Source organism: Limanda limanda, chromosome 15 (genome assembly GCF_963576545.1).
Source record: "Limanda limanda chromosome 15, fLimLim1.1, whole genome shotgun sequence".
Classification (NCBI taxonomy): domain Eukaryota; kingdom Metazoa; phylum Chordata; class Actinopteri; order Pleuronectiformes; family Pleuronectidae; genus Limanda; species Limanda limanda.
The window spans coordinates 14,300,924-14,318,954 of record NC_083650.1 but is presented as its reverse complement, the minus strand read 5'-3'; the positions used below and the strand labels follow the sequence as shown (position 1 = coordinate 14,318,954).

General features: G+C 41.6%; 1 protein-coding gene across 3 annotated transcripts in view; it reads right to left on the bottom strand.

The window, feature by feature from the left end:
• Positions 1 to 18,031, bottom strand: part of LOC133020538 (neurexin-1a-like) — a 253,681-nt gene that overhangs the window by 116,875 nt on the left and 118,775 nt on the right. For 2 of the 3 annotated variants that reach the window (XM_061087130.1, XM_061087131.1), the window contains 5 exons: positions 17,903 to 18,025; positions 16,382 to 16,763; positions 14,187 to 14,377; positions 13,319 to 13,492; positions 9,165 to 9,284 (listed from right to left, as the gene is read on the bottom strand). In XM_061087130.1, the coding sequence (XP_060943113.1) occupies positions 9,165 to 9,284; positions 13,319 to 13,492; positions 14,187 to 14,377; positions 16,382 to 16,763; positions 17,903 to 18,025 (990 nt within the window). Of the gene's footprint in view, positions 1 to 9,164; positions 9,285 to 11,613; positions 11,641 to 13,318; positions 13,493 to 14,186; positions 14,378 to 16,381; positions 16,764 to 17,902; positions 18,026 to 18,031 lie in introns of all 3 variants that reach the window. The other variant, XM_061087129.1, reaches the window with a different exon arrangement.

Below are 18,031 nucleotides of genomic sequence, written 5' to 3'. Positions count from 1 at the left end.
TTAAAGCATTCGTTCTTACCCAAACCTTGATCTTTCAAGAATCCTAAGAAAGTTGTTTTTGTGGCTAAACCTGCCCAAACCTTGACCATTGCACAAACAAATAATGTCACCCTGTCGATAGCCATCCACTCATTCTAAAGGGAATGACCAGGCAATTGATTTTACTGTCTGATTCTGGAAGACCTATTGACAGTGTTATAAGGCATTGCCGTGTCTACTTGCAGGTACTTAATTGGCTCGATGGACTCGAAGTACATTGCACTGCTCAGAAAGTAGAGCCACTGATCCTGTGCAGCAAGAAGTGGTCCGTCTGGAACAAGACCTCCTGCAGATCCAACCCACTGGTCTCATCTCACCTACCACAGAGAAAATGGATTTGCCTTTTGAACTGCATATGCTCAGCAGGTAAGAGGTATCACCTCTAAAAGCAAAGTTTGGTCTCCCCCACATACACAAGAATCGTATTCAGTTGCATTTGCAGTAACTTATCTACATTTTGCTGAGATATACTTTATCCATTCTTTCGTTTGTCTGCCTCTACTATGCGCCATACCCAACTGCTTATTGTGTTACTGTCAATGGGGAAAAAAATTGACTTACATTTTTATTACAACGTCCATCATCAGAATTTGCAATTCAGCGATCTAAGATTCTCATTTTCTACCCAATTAAAAGACCTCTTTCAATGAAATCATCATTTACAGAATTTCAACAGAAGCAATCAAAACTTTTGAAACACTTACATTAAAGTAAGCATTGTTCTAAAGGGATGTTTTAAAAGTCTCGCTACAGTTCTCCTGAGTGCCATGTTCAATAGCCTGAGTTTATGAGAGAGGGGAATATTGTGTCAGTGTCAGTGTATCACCCAGCAGGGCAGTTTAGCAGATGTTCTGTCTCCGAGTCAACACTTTAATTAGTATTGTGCTGTGGAGAAACAACAGCTTCTTATTTCCTGTCAACATGCCCCCCCCAGGCTACCAATTAATAAAAAACACCTCAAAGATTAGGTTCCCACCGCTGCACTGCAATGAGCTCGAGATGAGACTCTGATTACAACAGAGATTACAACGAAGACGACTAAATGTGCTCGAGCGTCACTCTGATCGGCCCAGGTATTGTTCACTGACGCAACAATAATGTTGAATGTTGTTTAATGAAACTCTTATGAAGGCACCAACAAAGCTATGTCGCAACTCAGGGGCTACATTTGGGGACTGATTGTGCCACAGCAGCATAACTATTCTTTCCTTTTTCTAAGGCTCTTGCAAATGTGGCAGACAAATCCGTCCCTAGGCAACGAAGGCTCCAACAGGTGGATCCTTCTTCGGCCAACCTATCAAAGAATTTCTCGCGCACTGGAGACAAACTGTGTCTTAAAGAAATGACGGCGGCAGCATTGGCTACACTCTTACAAGCAAGTATCAAGCTTCAACTAAACCAAACACCTAAAAACACCAAGGGGTCTCAATACTTTTTCTTTTTCAAATTCAGCTGCAGCTGCAGGACAGGCTGGTGATGCAAATCTTGGAAATCCTCCACAGACCTGTCAATCTCCTCCTGGTTCGGCCTTTTGTGGGCAGCCTCTTCCGTAGACCATGTCCTTCCAGGGCCGCAGCCCCTGACTGAGGACTTCCTCCCAGCGTTACACCCAACTGAGTCTGTGTTACTGAGGGCACCCCGGAGCTCTGTCACACCATATGAGCAGCAGCACGGTCTTATGAAGCCGTCCAACATATGTCAGACACTGCTGCTCCTCCATACTGATGTCACCGTGCCAGCATGAAGCTACAGCGCATCCCATAATAAGTGGCGTGTGTGTGGCGTCCTCACAGCTGAATTCCGTGTTTCACCATCAGTCAAGCAAAGTATTGAGTGGAATCCATGAGCCTCCAGTGTTCTACCGAGCCGGCTAAAAGGCGTTAGCGATTCTGCAGCCCTCCCTGCCTGGGTAAAGTTACAGACGTGTTACAGCATCCACAGTGGGAGGAAAGGGAGATCATGTTTCCATGCCAACAGCCTTTACCCACATATGGCAACTGCTTCCTGCCACAGAAACCCATTTAAATGCAGACACTCAATCAGCATGAGGAAATTATTGGAAATAACTAGGACAGAAAGTGACCGTGAGTTGGACGCAGAGGAGGAATCAGTGAACATAAAAGAAAGAACAAAAAAAAACGAGGACAAAATGACAAATCCTCTTTAAGTCTCTCAGCAGTGATGGAAATGTTGAGGAACAGACCCAGCCAGTATTCATTTGGAACAGCAAACGTCTATAGGATATATGTGAGAGCAAATACACAATACTCTATTTGGCTCCAGGCACTGACACATGCAGTATGAGAGGCGTGAAAGTGGATCTAGACGTAGCATGACTTCAAATAAATGGCCTATTTCAAACAGGTTTCTTCCTTTTGTACTAGAGGAGCTTGTGATAAATATGAGGTTAAATATTTGACTATGTTCAAATGTTAAAATAGTGCTTCATCAAACAAAAACAAAAAAGGCTCGGTAATTTCCTCAAACAGCCGAGCGCCGACATATCACCGATCATTACTCAGATCGTAAATGGTGCATTTGTTGAGGGACTATTTTCAGCGGCAGATTAATACAGGCTCGTGCTCGTGGTGATGAAGGAACACGCCACCCGGCAGTAGGGCGGTTCAGTGATGTGTCTTAATAGTTTTAGGGAAACAATGGAGGTCATGGCTCAGTGGAAAAAGCTATATCACGCTCTGGATACACACACAATACTTGTTACTGGGATTAATTCATTGTCTCTTCATAGGATTTGTTGACAGTAAAAAAAAAAAACGAATGAATATGACCAGAATTAATCATTAAGACCATTAATATGAGCACACAATGTACACAGTTACTGTTATAATGTTGTGAGTAGATAAATTGCAGGTATACACATAAAGTAAATGTTGATTACTTATTCATATACTTGTACTATATATAGAAAATTATAATTGTCTCTATTGATTATCCAGAATAGTCATTTAGTTTTGTGCCTTACAACAGATCACTTTGACTCTGGTGGAACACTTGCACATTTTGCGTGAAAGGGCCACCGAGGTGAACACACAGGGGCACTTAAGACTGATTCTCTCATATCTCGGGGCACAATTGGTTGTCGGAAGCCAGGCCAAGCATTCCAAACACACTGGAGCTCAAATGCTTCCAGAGCCGGGGATTTCTTTTCGCTGGGCTGCGTTAAAAGAGGGCGACGTCCATGGCGAGAGGGAACATTACTTCCATGTGACAGCAGGCTGTTTACTCCAGTGGCTCGTATCCCCTTGGCCTCACTACTGGACCGGGTGTCCCCTTGTATCGATCCAAGCCAGACTAAGTGGTCTAATTCTTGCATGCTGCTGCGGACGATTGGGACAAAACTGTCTGGAGTATTTCCTGCCCGCGTCTGAGTGTGTGTGAGTGTGTGTGTTTGTCTGTGTTTGTGTAGGAACCGCACAACTGCAATGAAACAGGAGTGCCCTACTTTATAAGACGGGGAAATTTCCAGTAGCACATCGTAAGATTAACAATGGGCTAAATTGGGACCCATAGTTAATCTTGTAATATTTTCTCACTTATTTTTCTTAAAAAGAAAAACATACAAAAAAACATGTGATGAATACCAGCACACAGATGGGCCCCCTGAAGTATTTTTATGTACAATACATAACTGTCAGAGAAATTCACCACTGTGGATCGGTTGTGCTCTTTTTTCTGAACTTTCCTCCATTTCCTCCATTCTTGGTTCTCGTCATTCTAAAATATTTATTTGAAATATTGCGTTTGTGGACTAAAGCAACCTCTGTGTGTGGCTTCCTCTGTTTAAAGAAGTAGTCGTTCCTGGACTACCTGAAGTTGAGGCGCTTGACACACACAGAATTATTTCACTTTCGTCTGTTTGTGCTAAAGAAAAATCAGACTTGTGTCCATTGCAGATCACAGAGTGGATATTGAGCCCAGGGCCCAGACGGATTCTTCTCAAGGTGCAGTGACACAGGAATTAGCACTGACTCAGACACTTTAGAAATCAAATAAGTAGGGGACTCGTCTTTTACCCCTGGGGCAGAGACAATGGAGAGGGGACCCACACGCAATCTCAATTGTTGATACAATATTGACATGGCACTAATGGCTCTGGCTATAAGACGGACTGGATGAGCAGTCAGGCGAGACAAGGATTGCGTGAATGTCCAGACATACCCTTCACTATAGCCTCTCCTCGACCCACTTTAGCCGAACAGCAAACACTATTCTGTTTGTCTCTGTACATTACACTCAGACGCTTGACCACTGCAGGCAAACTCCCTCAGGAAGTCTAGACCGGAGTCTCAAGTCACACACACACGCACACACACCAAGCCAGATATCCAGAGCACTAATTCAAGCCCTATAGGACATTATCGATGCAACAAAATACAAAGTACAATAAAATATTATCAGATTCAACCCTTGCACACTGAAATGAGATGAAAAGAGAATTCGGACTGCTGGTTCTTCTGGTTTGCTCAACCAAGTGTTTACTCAAGTGACAAACCTGGAAAAGCTAAAAGGCAAAACATCTCGACGCAAGTCCTGGTCAGAGCATTATGACAATATTAACGTTATAATTTAAATCGGTCACATTTAGCTGATAACCAGTATCGGTTAACACTTGCAGAGCAGCACCGATCAGTTCACAACGCACTGTTATTTGTCTGGTTTGTTTCTGGAGAAACCCAAAAGCTATATGAGAGTTGTAGGAAGGATGTCTTATGGATCAGTGAAGACCCCATTACATTTTGGTGCAGATCCGGATCAAGGGGCGGATCCAGGAGCTTTTACTTCACTATCTTTAAAATAGTGATTTAGGGTAGTTTTCTAAATATTTCGTTCATATCTTTGAAAATAGTTGGTGGATCTTGATGGCATGTTTATGGAACTGGTATTTATATTGGTATTTAAGGATAACACAAAAGCATCTGAACCAATTTCCACTAAACATGGTGGGAGGATGGGGTATGGGCCAAAAAGGAATCCATAAAATGTTGGCGCGCATTCTGACAAAGGGGCTGATCCAGGACCTTCCACTTTCTCTAACAAGATGCGATAAGATAAGATAGGGTGTTTTGGACATTTTCCCACATAATAATAAAAAGCATGGCTATTAAGATGACTTATATCAATGAGTGTATGCACTTAGGTGTGTAGATTGAATTAATTTCAGCTGCCTGTGGAGTCCTGATGGAGGTACTGGCTCAACAGAGTGCTATTCGAGTTCCTACAGGCAAGAGCCACTGATTCAGACACACACTGAACCCTGCTCACAACCATCATAATTCATTTTACATGCATGATGATCTGAGGGAAATCTGATTCATCTCGGCCATGGTCTTGTATTTTCAGTAGATCTACAGACTGCAGCCGTGCAGTGGGGATAATTGGTTCTATAGATACGACTCCACCGTGTCCCCAGTTCATTCAAGAAAAGAAAAGAGCCACACTCACTCACCCGCATCACTGGGATGAAGTGTTTGGGAGAGGTGATGAAGAGAAGATGTGAAGATTGTTTTTATATCTGTGCCATCATCTCCACAATCATACTGAAGTGAAAGGTGCGGCGCCGTTCTGAAAAGTTGAAATACTTTTTATCATAAAACTCTCAAGGCGCTGCCCGAAGAAATGATGGATCGCTCTGAAAAATGAAACCCGCTGCAGAGTCGGTGGGGATCCAAGCGGTGCATAGTGGAGACCGCTGAGGCTGTTGGTCCACACTCCCCCCCCCCCCCCCCCCCCAGGACAAACCAGTGGAAACAGACAGCCATGTGCATGTGGCCATAACTTCCATTGCAGTGATTAAGAGGACTTGTCACTTCCCTGTAAGTCCACTTCCTCCTCCTTTCCTTCCGTCAATGTTAAAAATAAAACGATGCCGACTCACTGATATCCCGTTTCTCTTTGAGCAGATTCTAACCTAGGTGGAATTTTCAGAAAGTCAAGAGTAAAATCTGTGTTTGGAAGGAGAATGAAGTAATTTAGCATTGATGTCAAACCAGCTTTTGGGATTATCTCCCAAGATGAATACACAGTATTTCAGATGGCATATTCCCTTTGTGTTGAGTTCTTTTAGAACATATCTGCAAATATGCAGACGTCAAAACTTATTATCGTCTCAGCCCACTTATCCTGAAAAGTAGAGTGTTCTTCCAAATGGCTGATATCTGTGTTTGATTAAAAACAACATTTGAACCCATTAAGTGTTTTTTCATGTGATAATCGAAATGTGCTAAAAAAATATTTGATTGGACGACACTGTCACCTGCACTGGAGTTGAATCTTATAAACCAATTTGAACCCACAGGGAAAACAGATTTTTAATTTGAATGATTGGAAGAAACAAAGGGTGTTGTTCTATCAGTCATGATATCAGTACCTCTGCGATTTGTGACCGACACCTGTACACTTCATCCTGGCTGTAAATGTAACAGTGGGGGGTAGGAGCTTTGAAATGGAGTTTTTCTCCTTGTGCGGCGGCGGGATGCAAAGACGATCCCACTGGAGAAATATCTGGAAAGGCAGGGAGCTTCCCATGAAAGTTCCTTACCGGAGACACATGGCTCTGTTGTAAATTGCCTGCATTTCAGCTTATGCAAATATATCTGGTAAAGAGTGATCTTTTCCTCGGAGACGCTTCTCTATCCCCGTGACAATCCATCAACGCAGATAAAACCCAACCATCTCCAGCTTCATTTTTTTCCCACTCATAGATTTTTCCTTTGGCAGACTCAGGCTGCCTGGCATCACTATTCTGAAGGACTGGTTCAGATCAGGCGTAGTGAGAGAGATTTCCTTGGAAAGTATGCTTTCGTGGTCACATATAGCATTCCCCACCCCCACCCCCCCAGCACGGGCCTGCACATTTGGTCAGTACGGCAGCTCTGGTGACTCAACCCAGCAGGTAGAGCCATTTTTTCCCTCAGATATAATATATGCGAACATGTTTGGTAAGCCGATCTGCTCCGAGTGCTGAAACAAGCTCCACGGGCCTGCTCAGGATGAATATGTATGACAGGAAGGGAGGAGAGAGAGAAAGAGAGAGAGAGAGAGAGAGAGAAAAAAAACAGAAAACAAGTGCCAAATTGTACGTCTTCTCCCTGGAACCGCACAGGGAAGGTTCACGAGGAGTTCGCCATCAAAAATATCCCTTAACACCTCCAGCACGAGCCCCTGCTCCTCTGCTGATCCAGACGCGGTTTGAGGAATGAACGCGGGAGTAAAAGGAGGAAGAGGAGGACTGGGATCAGGACGAGCCACAGTCACAGCTCACACCTCGCGGACAGAAGAATCCTTTTAGTCTTATCATAGTCGGCAGATATGTTTCGGGGCTATGAGGCTGCACAGGAAACTATTAACACTTTCTCTCGATAACAAAAGACAGGGGCCTTATCGGGGGGGTGGAAGTGACACGGAATGCATTAACATTTACGCCGCTCTCTCCTCTGCTTTCGTGTCATCCCCCCCCTCGAGTGCCCACTCCGTTCCTTTCTCTTTAACGCAGTTCAGCACTTTGCCCATTCACCCCTCACTGTGTGAACCGCTGCAGAAGAAAATAATGACCATTCCAAATCCCCCTGTGCATGTTTGGCATAAGGAAGTAGCCCATTTTCTAAAAGCGGAGCAAGACATTAGCCCAGTTCTCCCAAAAGCGAAACATTAATCAGTAAACAGTCCCTAAAACAAGACGCCCATTTAAATGTCTTTAAGAGAGATTAATATCACAGAACTTTTAAATTGCACTTTGAATATTTAGTGTTTGTGTGTGTGTGTGTGTGTGTGTGGTATAGTTAATACTGTTGTGGGGACCAACATCGGTTTTAAAGAGTCACCTTATGGGGACTTGTCTTTAACATGGGGACAAACAACAAGTAGCTATGACGTAAATCATTGCATTTCCAAGTGAAGACATGCTTGAAGGTCAGTGTAAGGTTAGAGTCAAGGTTAGACAAGTAGTGATAATGGTTCACGTACGTCTTCAGGGAACGACTGTTATCTCCTCTGGTCTCATGGAGGCACGACTGCTTGTGTGTGTGTGTGCGTTTGTGTGTGTATGTGTGTGTGTGTGTGCGCCTGCGTTCTAATTGTATCAACGCAGCGCTCGACAAGATGCATCCCGGTGCCATTAAAGTGCATCTTTCGGTAAATGTCATTCATGCTTTTGTTGCTTGTTTGACTTGCTGTTGATGTTTTATTTAGCAGAACACAGTGTTTGTTGCTCCCTCTAGTGGCGCGTCCCTCAAACTTTAATGAGCTCTCTCACTGAACCATCAGCCAGATGTCACAAACGTGGAGGCTTCCGCCCATCAGGGTTTTCGAGCAGCTCTCGACTCCCTCCACGCTAAAATTTATGCAGAGCAGGGATGCTGAAATAAAACTCGCGTCAAGCTCTTTCTAACCGATCGACTCACAAACTCATCAGTCACCGGTGGAAAGTAGACGGCACAGTTTGGGGCCTCTTTACTTAGTCTGATCGGGAAAGTTTGCGAAAAAGCAAATGATGTAATAAATCTGGCAAACTCTGTGCTGCTTTAGGACCCAAATATAGAACGCAGACAGGAAACATTAATGAGCTGGAATAAGAATTGCTTGTGAACGCGCAGGGATAAAAATGTCCCTGCTGCTGATGATAACACCCTTTAAACGTCTAGCACCAAGGTCTTCCTGGTTTTTAATGAGCTAAACAGATGGGATGAATCATGCATCTAATGCTGTGAGATGGGGATGAGGGATGTCATCTTGTATGAATCATCAGGACTAAAAATGTAACTGAGGAGACCCGCCATTTTATGTTAGTGAGGCCCTGTGCAAAGTCAATTAAAAATAAACATGTTTACTACGTGGCATCCATATAAAGACAGGCAGAAATAAATAAACCCTATTTGGATTGTGAGTGTTGGTGAAGCGCTTTTGTGTTATTGACTGGGATTTACACACACACACATTCCTAGAACACTTCTATATGCAGCCTTCAGGGGCCGTTTAGGGTTTACATCTTCAGGACACATCAGCATGTGGACTAGAGGAGCAGGGGATCGAACCTCCAACGTTGCTGGTTAGAGGACGACCCGCTTTACCTCATGAGACCTAGAATTGAGAAGTGGAAGCCATCCTACCGTCATTGCACAACGGCCCTCCGAACGTGGTCATGCTGCAGTCACAGCTGAAGCCCTCCCACTGCTGCAGGCACACGCCCTGGTTGGCACACGAGTCCTCCTGGCACGTGGTGCTGGGGCCTGGACGTGGAGACAAACAGCAAGTCGGTGAGTAGACCTTCATAACACCAGTGTGAGCACACTGACTCTGCAGTGGAGTTAAATGTCAAACAGAAAGTACAGACAATAGGCTTCTGCAGATGGAAGCTTACACAGGAATTACATATCCACCCTATGAAAACACGACGGTTAGTTTAGTCTCCTGTTTTTTATTGTTATCAGAAAAAAAACCTCAAATAAAGAAATGCAATAAAAACATTTAAATTATTAAAATAAGTTCAAATATTCGTAACATTTGGATTTATTTGACGTTAGTGATTTAATTGTTTTATTTTACATTTTACATTTGTAAATTACACTGCAGATTATTAAATACAACAGTGAATTAGGTTACAGCCTGTTTACAATGGGAGTTCGTGCATTTATAATGTGTCTACATCTAATGTTGATTTTGAATATTGTTACATCCGTCCGAGTTTGCAGGAAATAGTCAAAATAAATTCAGTAGAGCAGTTCTCCTTTTCTCCTCCAAACTGTCTCACATCCAGGACGATCACTTGGACACAACTGGGTCTTTCAAACTACATGTTACTACCAGCGATGACAGGGTCGCAGGATAATGAATTTCTCCTGATAAGCAGTCGAGTCCTGAGTTATCCATGGGCTTATAAACACCAGAGTACTATGATTCCAGATGTGTTTAAAGTGAATGTCAGTCAGAGCTCAGGTCAGTTTACAGCTGTGCAGGCAGTGTCTGTGTGACCGTGACGCTGAGTTAGTTCATGTCAGTGGAATGACAGTGGTTAGCATGGATGGATGTTCTTATCATGTATTTTCTTAAATGCTATATTGTCAGTGTGGCGTTTTGGTTGATTTACAGGCCACATTTTTCAATCACAGTATTTATTCTGATGTTTGAACTTCTTCTATGACCCATAAACATCTGTAATGACAGACCGGACAAGTCACACTCCCCCATAATTTCCCGTAATATAGTTATTTACTTACTCAGCTTATGTTGGACACATACATTACAACCTCATCTTTATATGTGACCTTTTTTCTAAATAAAGAGCATCAGCTTAATAGCTTAAGCGTATGCTGTCGCCCACTCACGCTGAAAAATTAAAAAAAAAACACAAAGCTGTACAAAGTGTTACAAGAAAAAAAAGAAGGCACACAAGGCTTCATGTTTTAAATGTTTCTGAAATACAACCAAAGAATTCTTAATTGAAATTGTCTGTAACTGTTTGATACAAGAATAATTATAAATACTTTACGTCATTGGAATCTGCTTATTAAATACATTGAATGGTCTTCATTTGACATTACTTGGTGTCTAATTACTATGAGTCAATTAGATAGCTGATATGTGATGGCAAACATGTAAACATGGTTAGTTAATATAAGAAATAGTAAGGTAAAGAATAAATGTTTCATTATACGGTTTTCCATTTATATAATGTTTTCAGATTTACACATAAAACACGATGCAGATACTAATTGATTTAAATAAAGGACCGGTGTTCAGGATTTAGTGACAACTAGTGGTGAGGTTGCAGATTGGAACCAACTTAAATTTGAACACTTCACCTTCTCCCTCAAAGTGTTTAGGAGAATCAATGGTGACCTTTATTATTGTATTGTGAAACACTCAATTTATTTCAGTAGATGCCCCTAAATCCTCAACACTGGACCTTTAATTTTAAATGTACGTTGATGTTCTGTTAATATTCTAAATTTATTTATTTACACAAAAACATCAGATCTGACACCATTTAAGAAGTATTTGTTTTGTAACACACCTTTAACTGTTAATTATTAAAACGTGATACTTAATGTAGTTATAACATTATGGTAGAGACTGCCAGAGACAATACGAGGAATGTGACATTGATAAACATGGTACTTACTTACAACAACAAAAATAAGTTTAATGTCAAACATTAAGTTTTAAGTTTGAATTAAAACCTCAGTTTTTGATAAAATAAGTACATGCAGGAGAGAACACTGTTATTGAGACTATTGTGAGTCATGCAAAAATATAATTTACATGTACAGTATCTGAACATTAAAAAAAAAAAAACACGACATAAAAAAAACCTGCAAAGCCCAATAAAACTGCAAAGACTAGTTAGTGCAAATCAAAGTGTGAGCCTCCATATACGTGGATACAAGAATGCTACTTGTATTCCTATGGAACAGAAGTCCATATGTGCAGTGTGTGTGGAGGTAGAGACTGTGGAGAAGTGTGTGCAGGAGGGGGGGTGGTGGGGGGGCAGGGGCATTACAGATGCAAAGAGGGGAGGAGGGACATCAGACGCTGGATCAAACAGACAGAGCTATCTACCTTGCAAGTCAGCTTTCATCAATGCAACTTTTGTCAGCAAAATAATAGGAAAGGAAAAGGCAAAGTATACCAGCTGTTAGTAAAGCACCGAGAAGTCAGAGAGACTGATGAAGCAGGAGTGACAGAGCGGCGAGTGGAGGGTGGGTTTGTCCTCAAGGGGGGGGGGGGGGGGGGGGGGGCAGCGTTGTGCTTATGTAGAGGCCAGGTTTACCCAAACTGTATCAGTGGATACAAAATGGCATCAGCATGACCAAGTGTAAGGGCCACAATTCAGAAATCTTTTGAGAAAAATTACATCGTAAATAAAGTCTTAAGTTAATGAGGATAAAGTTGTATTATTACAAGAATAAAGAAAAAACGACAACATCATGTTGAGGGAATGAGCAGCAAGGAGAACCTGTGCTAGTTCTTCTCCGACATCTTCAACCGATCTCATTGTTTCTTGAGAAACTAGGAAAACGAACGATAACCTCTGTGGAGAATACACACAAGTTCTTACACTCTCTAAAGTCCTGATACTTATGATGAAGTATTTTATTATTTGTGAAGCCTGAACTAAAGTCTAACTTAACGAGCTGCTCCACTTTCCTCAGTTTAATACAAGCGACAGGCTGATATTTTGATAACCCCCCACTTGCCTGACAGGTCGCCTAAAATTAGGACTTCTTGTAAATCTATGCATTTATTCTTGTAATATTATGACTTAATTCTCAAAGACCTTATATCTGTATTCCCTTTAATTGACGTTCATATTCTGTGGTACGTCAGTATTATTACATAAAAGTATGTAATTGATAATTAATTGTTACTTTAAAGGAACATGATGTTTAGTCATACTTAAAGTAATAGAAAAACTGTATATTCCTTCTCATGTATACTGTGAAATGATCCCTGCTTTATTCAGCAGCTCTATGCTCCTGACTCCTGAAGCACAATCCAGTTAATTGCATCACCAGAGATGCCAGTTTCCCATTGAGAGCGCCAGTTGATTCCGTGTGATACACAACTTAATCTGCAAGTTCTTCAGACCCACACAGCGCGCTGCATTTCATTACATTTGTTATGTTGGAACATGAACACATCAGAAGTTGTGCAGTCAATAGAGAGAGAAAAAAGAAAAAAAAAAGAGCAGATGAATTGTGAAATTAAACTAAGTGAGTGACGATGAAAAATAAATCAAATGTTGTCTCTGGATGCGGCGCGCACATTAGACCGGGCAAATGATATTCATGCATGCAACAAAAGGCTTCATACATAATTCAAAAGGATCGCTTCTGGCAAACTCTCAGATCCAACAAGCATGCACGGAGCAAAAACAGAGAGGGGATAAAATGAGAAATAACACTGGCGCTACAAATATGGCCGAGAGAATAATCAGATTATGGCCAAGTGAAACGGAAAGGATTGCCTGTAGAGGAGTGTCAGAGCTTGATGCATTCTAACAGAATACTAACACACTTTATGGATGTTAAATTATGTGCCACAGGTTGGGGGGGTGGGTGTGCTTCACGCTGTATGTGCGTGTCCCCGTAGGACAAGTGTGAGAGGAACAGAAAGATGGAGAAGCGGCAGCTCGGGGTCACATCGACACCTGAGGTTAGTTCATGAGAGGAACCTCAAAGAAAACTTAATTGATAAAGTGAATTCAAACATCTTTTCACAGCAACTCATCATTGAGGGAGCAGAGCTAGAGGTTTCCACTCACCCTCACACCCTCTCTCTATCTGACCCACGCAGTCCAGAGCGTCCGACATCAGGTCCGGGAGCCGCCCGTTCAGATCCACCGACGCCAGGCAGCCTTGGAAACCCTCCTTGGCGAACACTAGCTTGGGCAGCTCCTTGAACATCTCCTTCGCCACCCCACCAACGTAAAGGTTGCCTGTGAGGGGAATGAGAAAAAAAGACAACGCTGACCCCTAGTGGATAAAAGGAAAACTGGTGCAGGGCTCAGGCGGTGATGCTTCATTTTATAGAACGTTGTAACTGGGTTTCCACTGAAATTTCCAGACTTAAGACCAGAAGTTTGAATTATATTTAATAAATGGTGAGTTGCTTTAAGATATTTGTGCATATGAATGATCCCTGGGGTGAATAAATATTCTAATCTTTATCAAGTGATATTTCTGATGGTGCATTTTTTTTGTTTCTAAAGCAGAAATACGTGTAATGATTCATTGAACATTATTAATAACAATAATGACAGCATTTCAAGGTAGAACATTAATTAAATCCATATCCTTCTTGGTGACAAGGTTGTTTTGTTGTTCACTGATATTTCTTTCTAATTACTTTTACCCAAGGTTGGTCTGCGAATGCTCGTTTCTATGAACTCCAAGCTCCACAAGCACACACCATTAGTGTTGGCTTCTGAACAGACGGGGGGGCTGAGTTCTTGCTCAAGGTGGTAATGAGTGAGAGCCAAGCATTGCTTTTTCCCTCCAAACCCCCGAGGCGTCATCCTGCTGCTGGAACCTTTCAGCCACAAAACCTGCTTTTCTCACCTCTAGGCTTCCACTGGCCCACTTTAATGTAAACCCAGAGAAAAGATACAGACATGAACTTTGCTGACGCACCCTTCAGGTCCAGGTTCTTGGCTCCCGAGGTTGCCTGCGTGGTGATCTTGGTATCGATCTTCACAGTGTGAAGGTTGTTGGTGTCCCTGGAGATGATGACGTTGTGCCAGTTGTTGTCGTTCAGGGGCTTGTTGGAGTTGCCTTTAATCAAGTGGGCTCCGTTCCCCAGGTCGGACACATAGTGCAGATAGCTGAGGACACAACCAGGGACAGAGGTGGAGGGACATGGAAACAGGACATTATAATAAATGTGCAAAAAAATGTAATATTTAAATATATTATTAACACATAATTGAATACTTATATTTGCCATGCACCTACTCATGCAAATTAAATGTATTTGTCATCAAGTTTTTAGTAGACAAGATACATCAGGCTGTAACATACAAAAGACTATAAGGGCCACCTAAGGGTGAAAGAATAATGTTGTAATATTACGAGGAAAAAATGCAGCAATTTAGGAAAATAAAGTCATAATATAAGCAGACTTAATTGTAATTTCACAAAAATAAAGCTGTTATATTTCAAGAATAAAGTCATAATATAACGATAATTAAGTTGTATTTTTATGAGAAAAAGGTTAATTCCAGGGCTGCATGTCAATCAGCCTATTATCCAAAATGAAATAGGTGGAGCATCTCGTTAAGTTGTACTTTAGTATAAATGTTTCAGGTTATGGGAATACTTAATATTCAGGCTCATCAGCGCCACGTTATCAGAATAGCAGGACTTTAAAGATTGCTCAAGAATCCATCTATTCTGCAGAAAGAAACACACAGACTAGGAGGAAATTGCTTCTTTTGTGATTATTCAAAAAGGTTTTGTTGTTTCTCAAGAAACCATGAAATTGGTTCAATATTTGGATCCAGGAGGAATGAAACTCCAGCGAGTTCTCCTTACCGATCATTTCCTACACAAAATGTTTTCTTTATTCTCGTAATATTATGACCATCTTCTCAATAATGACTCTCTTCAAAAAATCTCTTTTTTTCCCTTCCATGCAGCCCTAATAGTCTATCATAGCAAAAAAACAAAGGACACAAATAAAGTAGAAAAGTCTAATGAACGTCTGAAAAGTGCTGTGGGAATGTGTGTGTGTGTGTGTGTGTTCACATGTTTAGATATGAGAGTATCAGCGAGTGCAGCTGTCTGAAAAGAAGCTCAATAGGCAGGTTGCAAACTCTTCCAGGCAGTGCTGAACTAATTGGTCTTAAATTCTTTGGTTTACGGGCAATTCATGACTTCCATGCTCACTTTAATTAAAACGTGTGCCTTTAATGTTTCGCACGTTGAATTATACCTTAACTTCGGGCACTACTTAAAAGAAGGTCATTCTATAGCTGCATTCCAGCAATAAGAAATGCACCCTTGTGTGGCTGATTCCCCTTTTATGTCGTGTGTTTGCGGTGCCTTCATGAAGACTTGGAAAGAACAGTAATAGCCGACAGCTCTTTCACAGAATATTCTGGCATGAGGGTGATAAGAAAAGAATATGAATTCCCATAATAATGGCTTAAAAAGCTGTAAAGAACCATATTCTGTTTGGGAACAGTCATACAGTCTGAGGAGCTGCATTATTAAAAACATAATCCACTTATATGGATATTCTTACATAAACAAGCCTCTTGCTACACTAGAATAAAACTAATTCTGCAGAGTTTAGAGCTTTTTGTGGGTCTTCACACCGGGTGGCAGGTTGACGCTCCACAAATAGAGTCTTGTCTGTGTGTTTGTGTGTGTGTGTGTGTGTGTGTGTGTGTGTGTGTGTGTGTGTGTGTGTGTGTGTGTGTGTGTGTGTGTGTGTGTGTGTGTGTGTGTGTGTGTGTGTGTGTGTGTGTGTGTGTGTGTTTGTTTGTGAAGGCAACAGCTGAGCGATAACCGTAACCTGAGCAGCTACAGGCACAGCAGCTATAAAAAATCATGAATTCCGCCTAAACCAAATTAGACTTCATCTACAGGAGGAAAAAATAAAGTAGAGGCAGCACCATCGTGTGACCAATCATCTTCGGGCGGGGCGGCACAGGAAAAACAAAGAAATAACTGCTGCTGCACCGAGTACAAAGTCAAATGAACCAGAAAGAACAAACTCTCTTCAAACAGCCGCAAAAAGCCCAGTGACAGCAGCTGAAGAAGATGCGAGTGAGGATAAATGGTCCAGGTTTCTGCTCTGGTATTTGGAGTGAGAATCCACTTACCCTTTGACCAGCTCCACCACGATGAAGTCGTTCCCGTCCCCGCTGTTGTACAGGATGAGGCCGTCCGAGGACGTGGTCTTGAACTGGAAGAAGAGGTGCATGGAGTAGTAGGCCTGCAGAGTGGTGAGGGTCACGTAGCTGGAGCGCGACTTGAAGGTGACGGGGTCGGCGATGATGTTCTTGAAGCCGATCATGGCGTTCAGCTCGCAGTAATCGATGTCGCCGTTCTTGCAGAGGTCGATGTAGGCCATGCCGTTGAAGGCGAGGCTCTGGAGGTGGCCGATGAAGTTGGACGGCACCATGGGCAAGAAGCGCTTCTCTGTCACTATGCCCGTCTCTATGTTATGGAACTCCAGTTGGGTGTGATCGCCCGCCATTTGACCTTGGGGGGGGGGAGAGGATGTTATTGGGGGTCTACGACAAATAAAGTCACAACCCTTTGCAATTAAAAGGTCGCCTGCAGATCCTTTAAATGCTGATGGTAAAAAGACAGAAGATAGTATTATAAAATAAATATAATTGGTTCTACAAAATAAAGACAATAAATTAACCTCAATAATATATTTTTTATTAGTGCTGCCTTTCTTAATAGCTTTGTTGAAAGTGACTAAATTCAGCCATTTATAGCGACAGTGTTTATCTAATATTAAACCATTAAAGGACATTTTCTGATAAGAGAACTTAAATATTTCAGAAAAACTAATAAATGACTCTCTTCAGATGAGCAAAAACACACAACCTGACACAGCACTAGATTTTTTTTAAAGCTTAGTTAATCATGTATGATAGACACATATTGGCCGACTTAAATTGTAGTCATTGTTATATATTCATTTTTAACAGTAATGATTCCTGAGATGTTGTTATCAAACTCTAATGACAAAGAAATGTTATTAAGGTTTGAAAGTGTTCAGTTTAATCATTCACTTTATAAGAGAGATGTATAAATAAAAAGAATATAAAGAATTTGAATTAAGAAAATAAAAAAGATGTTCTATGTTATGTGTGATCATAAATACACAATATTATTCTAATACCAACAAACGCTGTTACCTATATGTCTGTGAAAAGCTTTGTTGACCGAAATATATACGACTTGAATAAATCAAATAAAATGTATTTTTTATTTTTATGTCAAATGTAAACATAAATACACATCTTATACACGTTTTTTTGCCAATGAAATGAAATTATTCATATCAGCAAACTCTGATCGAATTGGTAATTGGTATTCTATGTAAAATGTAAACCGGAAAACTTTTTTTTTTTTTTGCATTATCCCTGTTGAAAGTTTTCCTGTTTACATCAACGCTGATACCAAAAAGTGTGTGAAAGGCTCATATGGGATGAACATTGGATTTCTCGGATTCTAAACACACTGCTTGAAGGTCTATTCTGTGAGAGAGTTTGTGTCTTACCTAGAATGTAAGACATCCAAGGCCGAGACATGTTACGTGTTGTTTAAGTTTACAGGAGGAAAAGCACAGTATCTGTCAGGGCAGCGGAGGGTGTGTGAAGTACCTTCTACAGGCGGCAGATCGTCTACGGTCAGTTTCAAACTCTTGCCTCGCCTGTACACACGCACCGTGTGCCACTCATTATCGTTCAGATTCTGACCCGCAAATATAGTCTCTGGACCTTTGCCTGCAG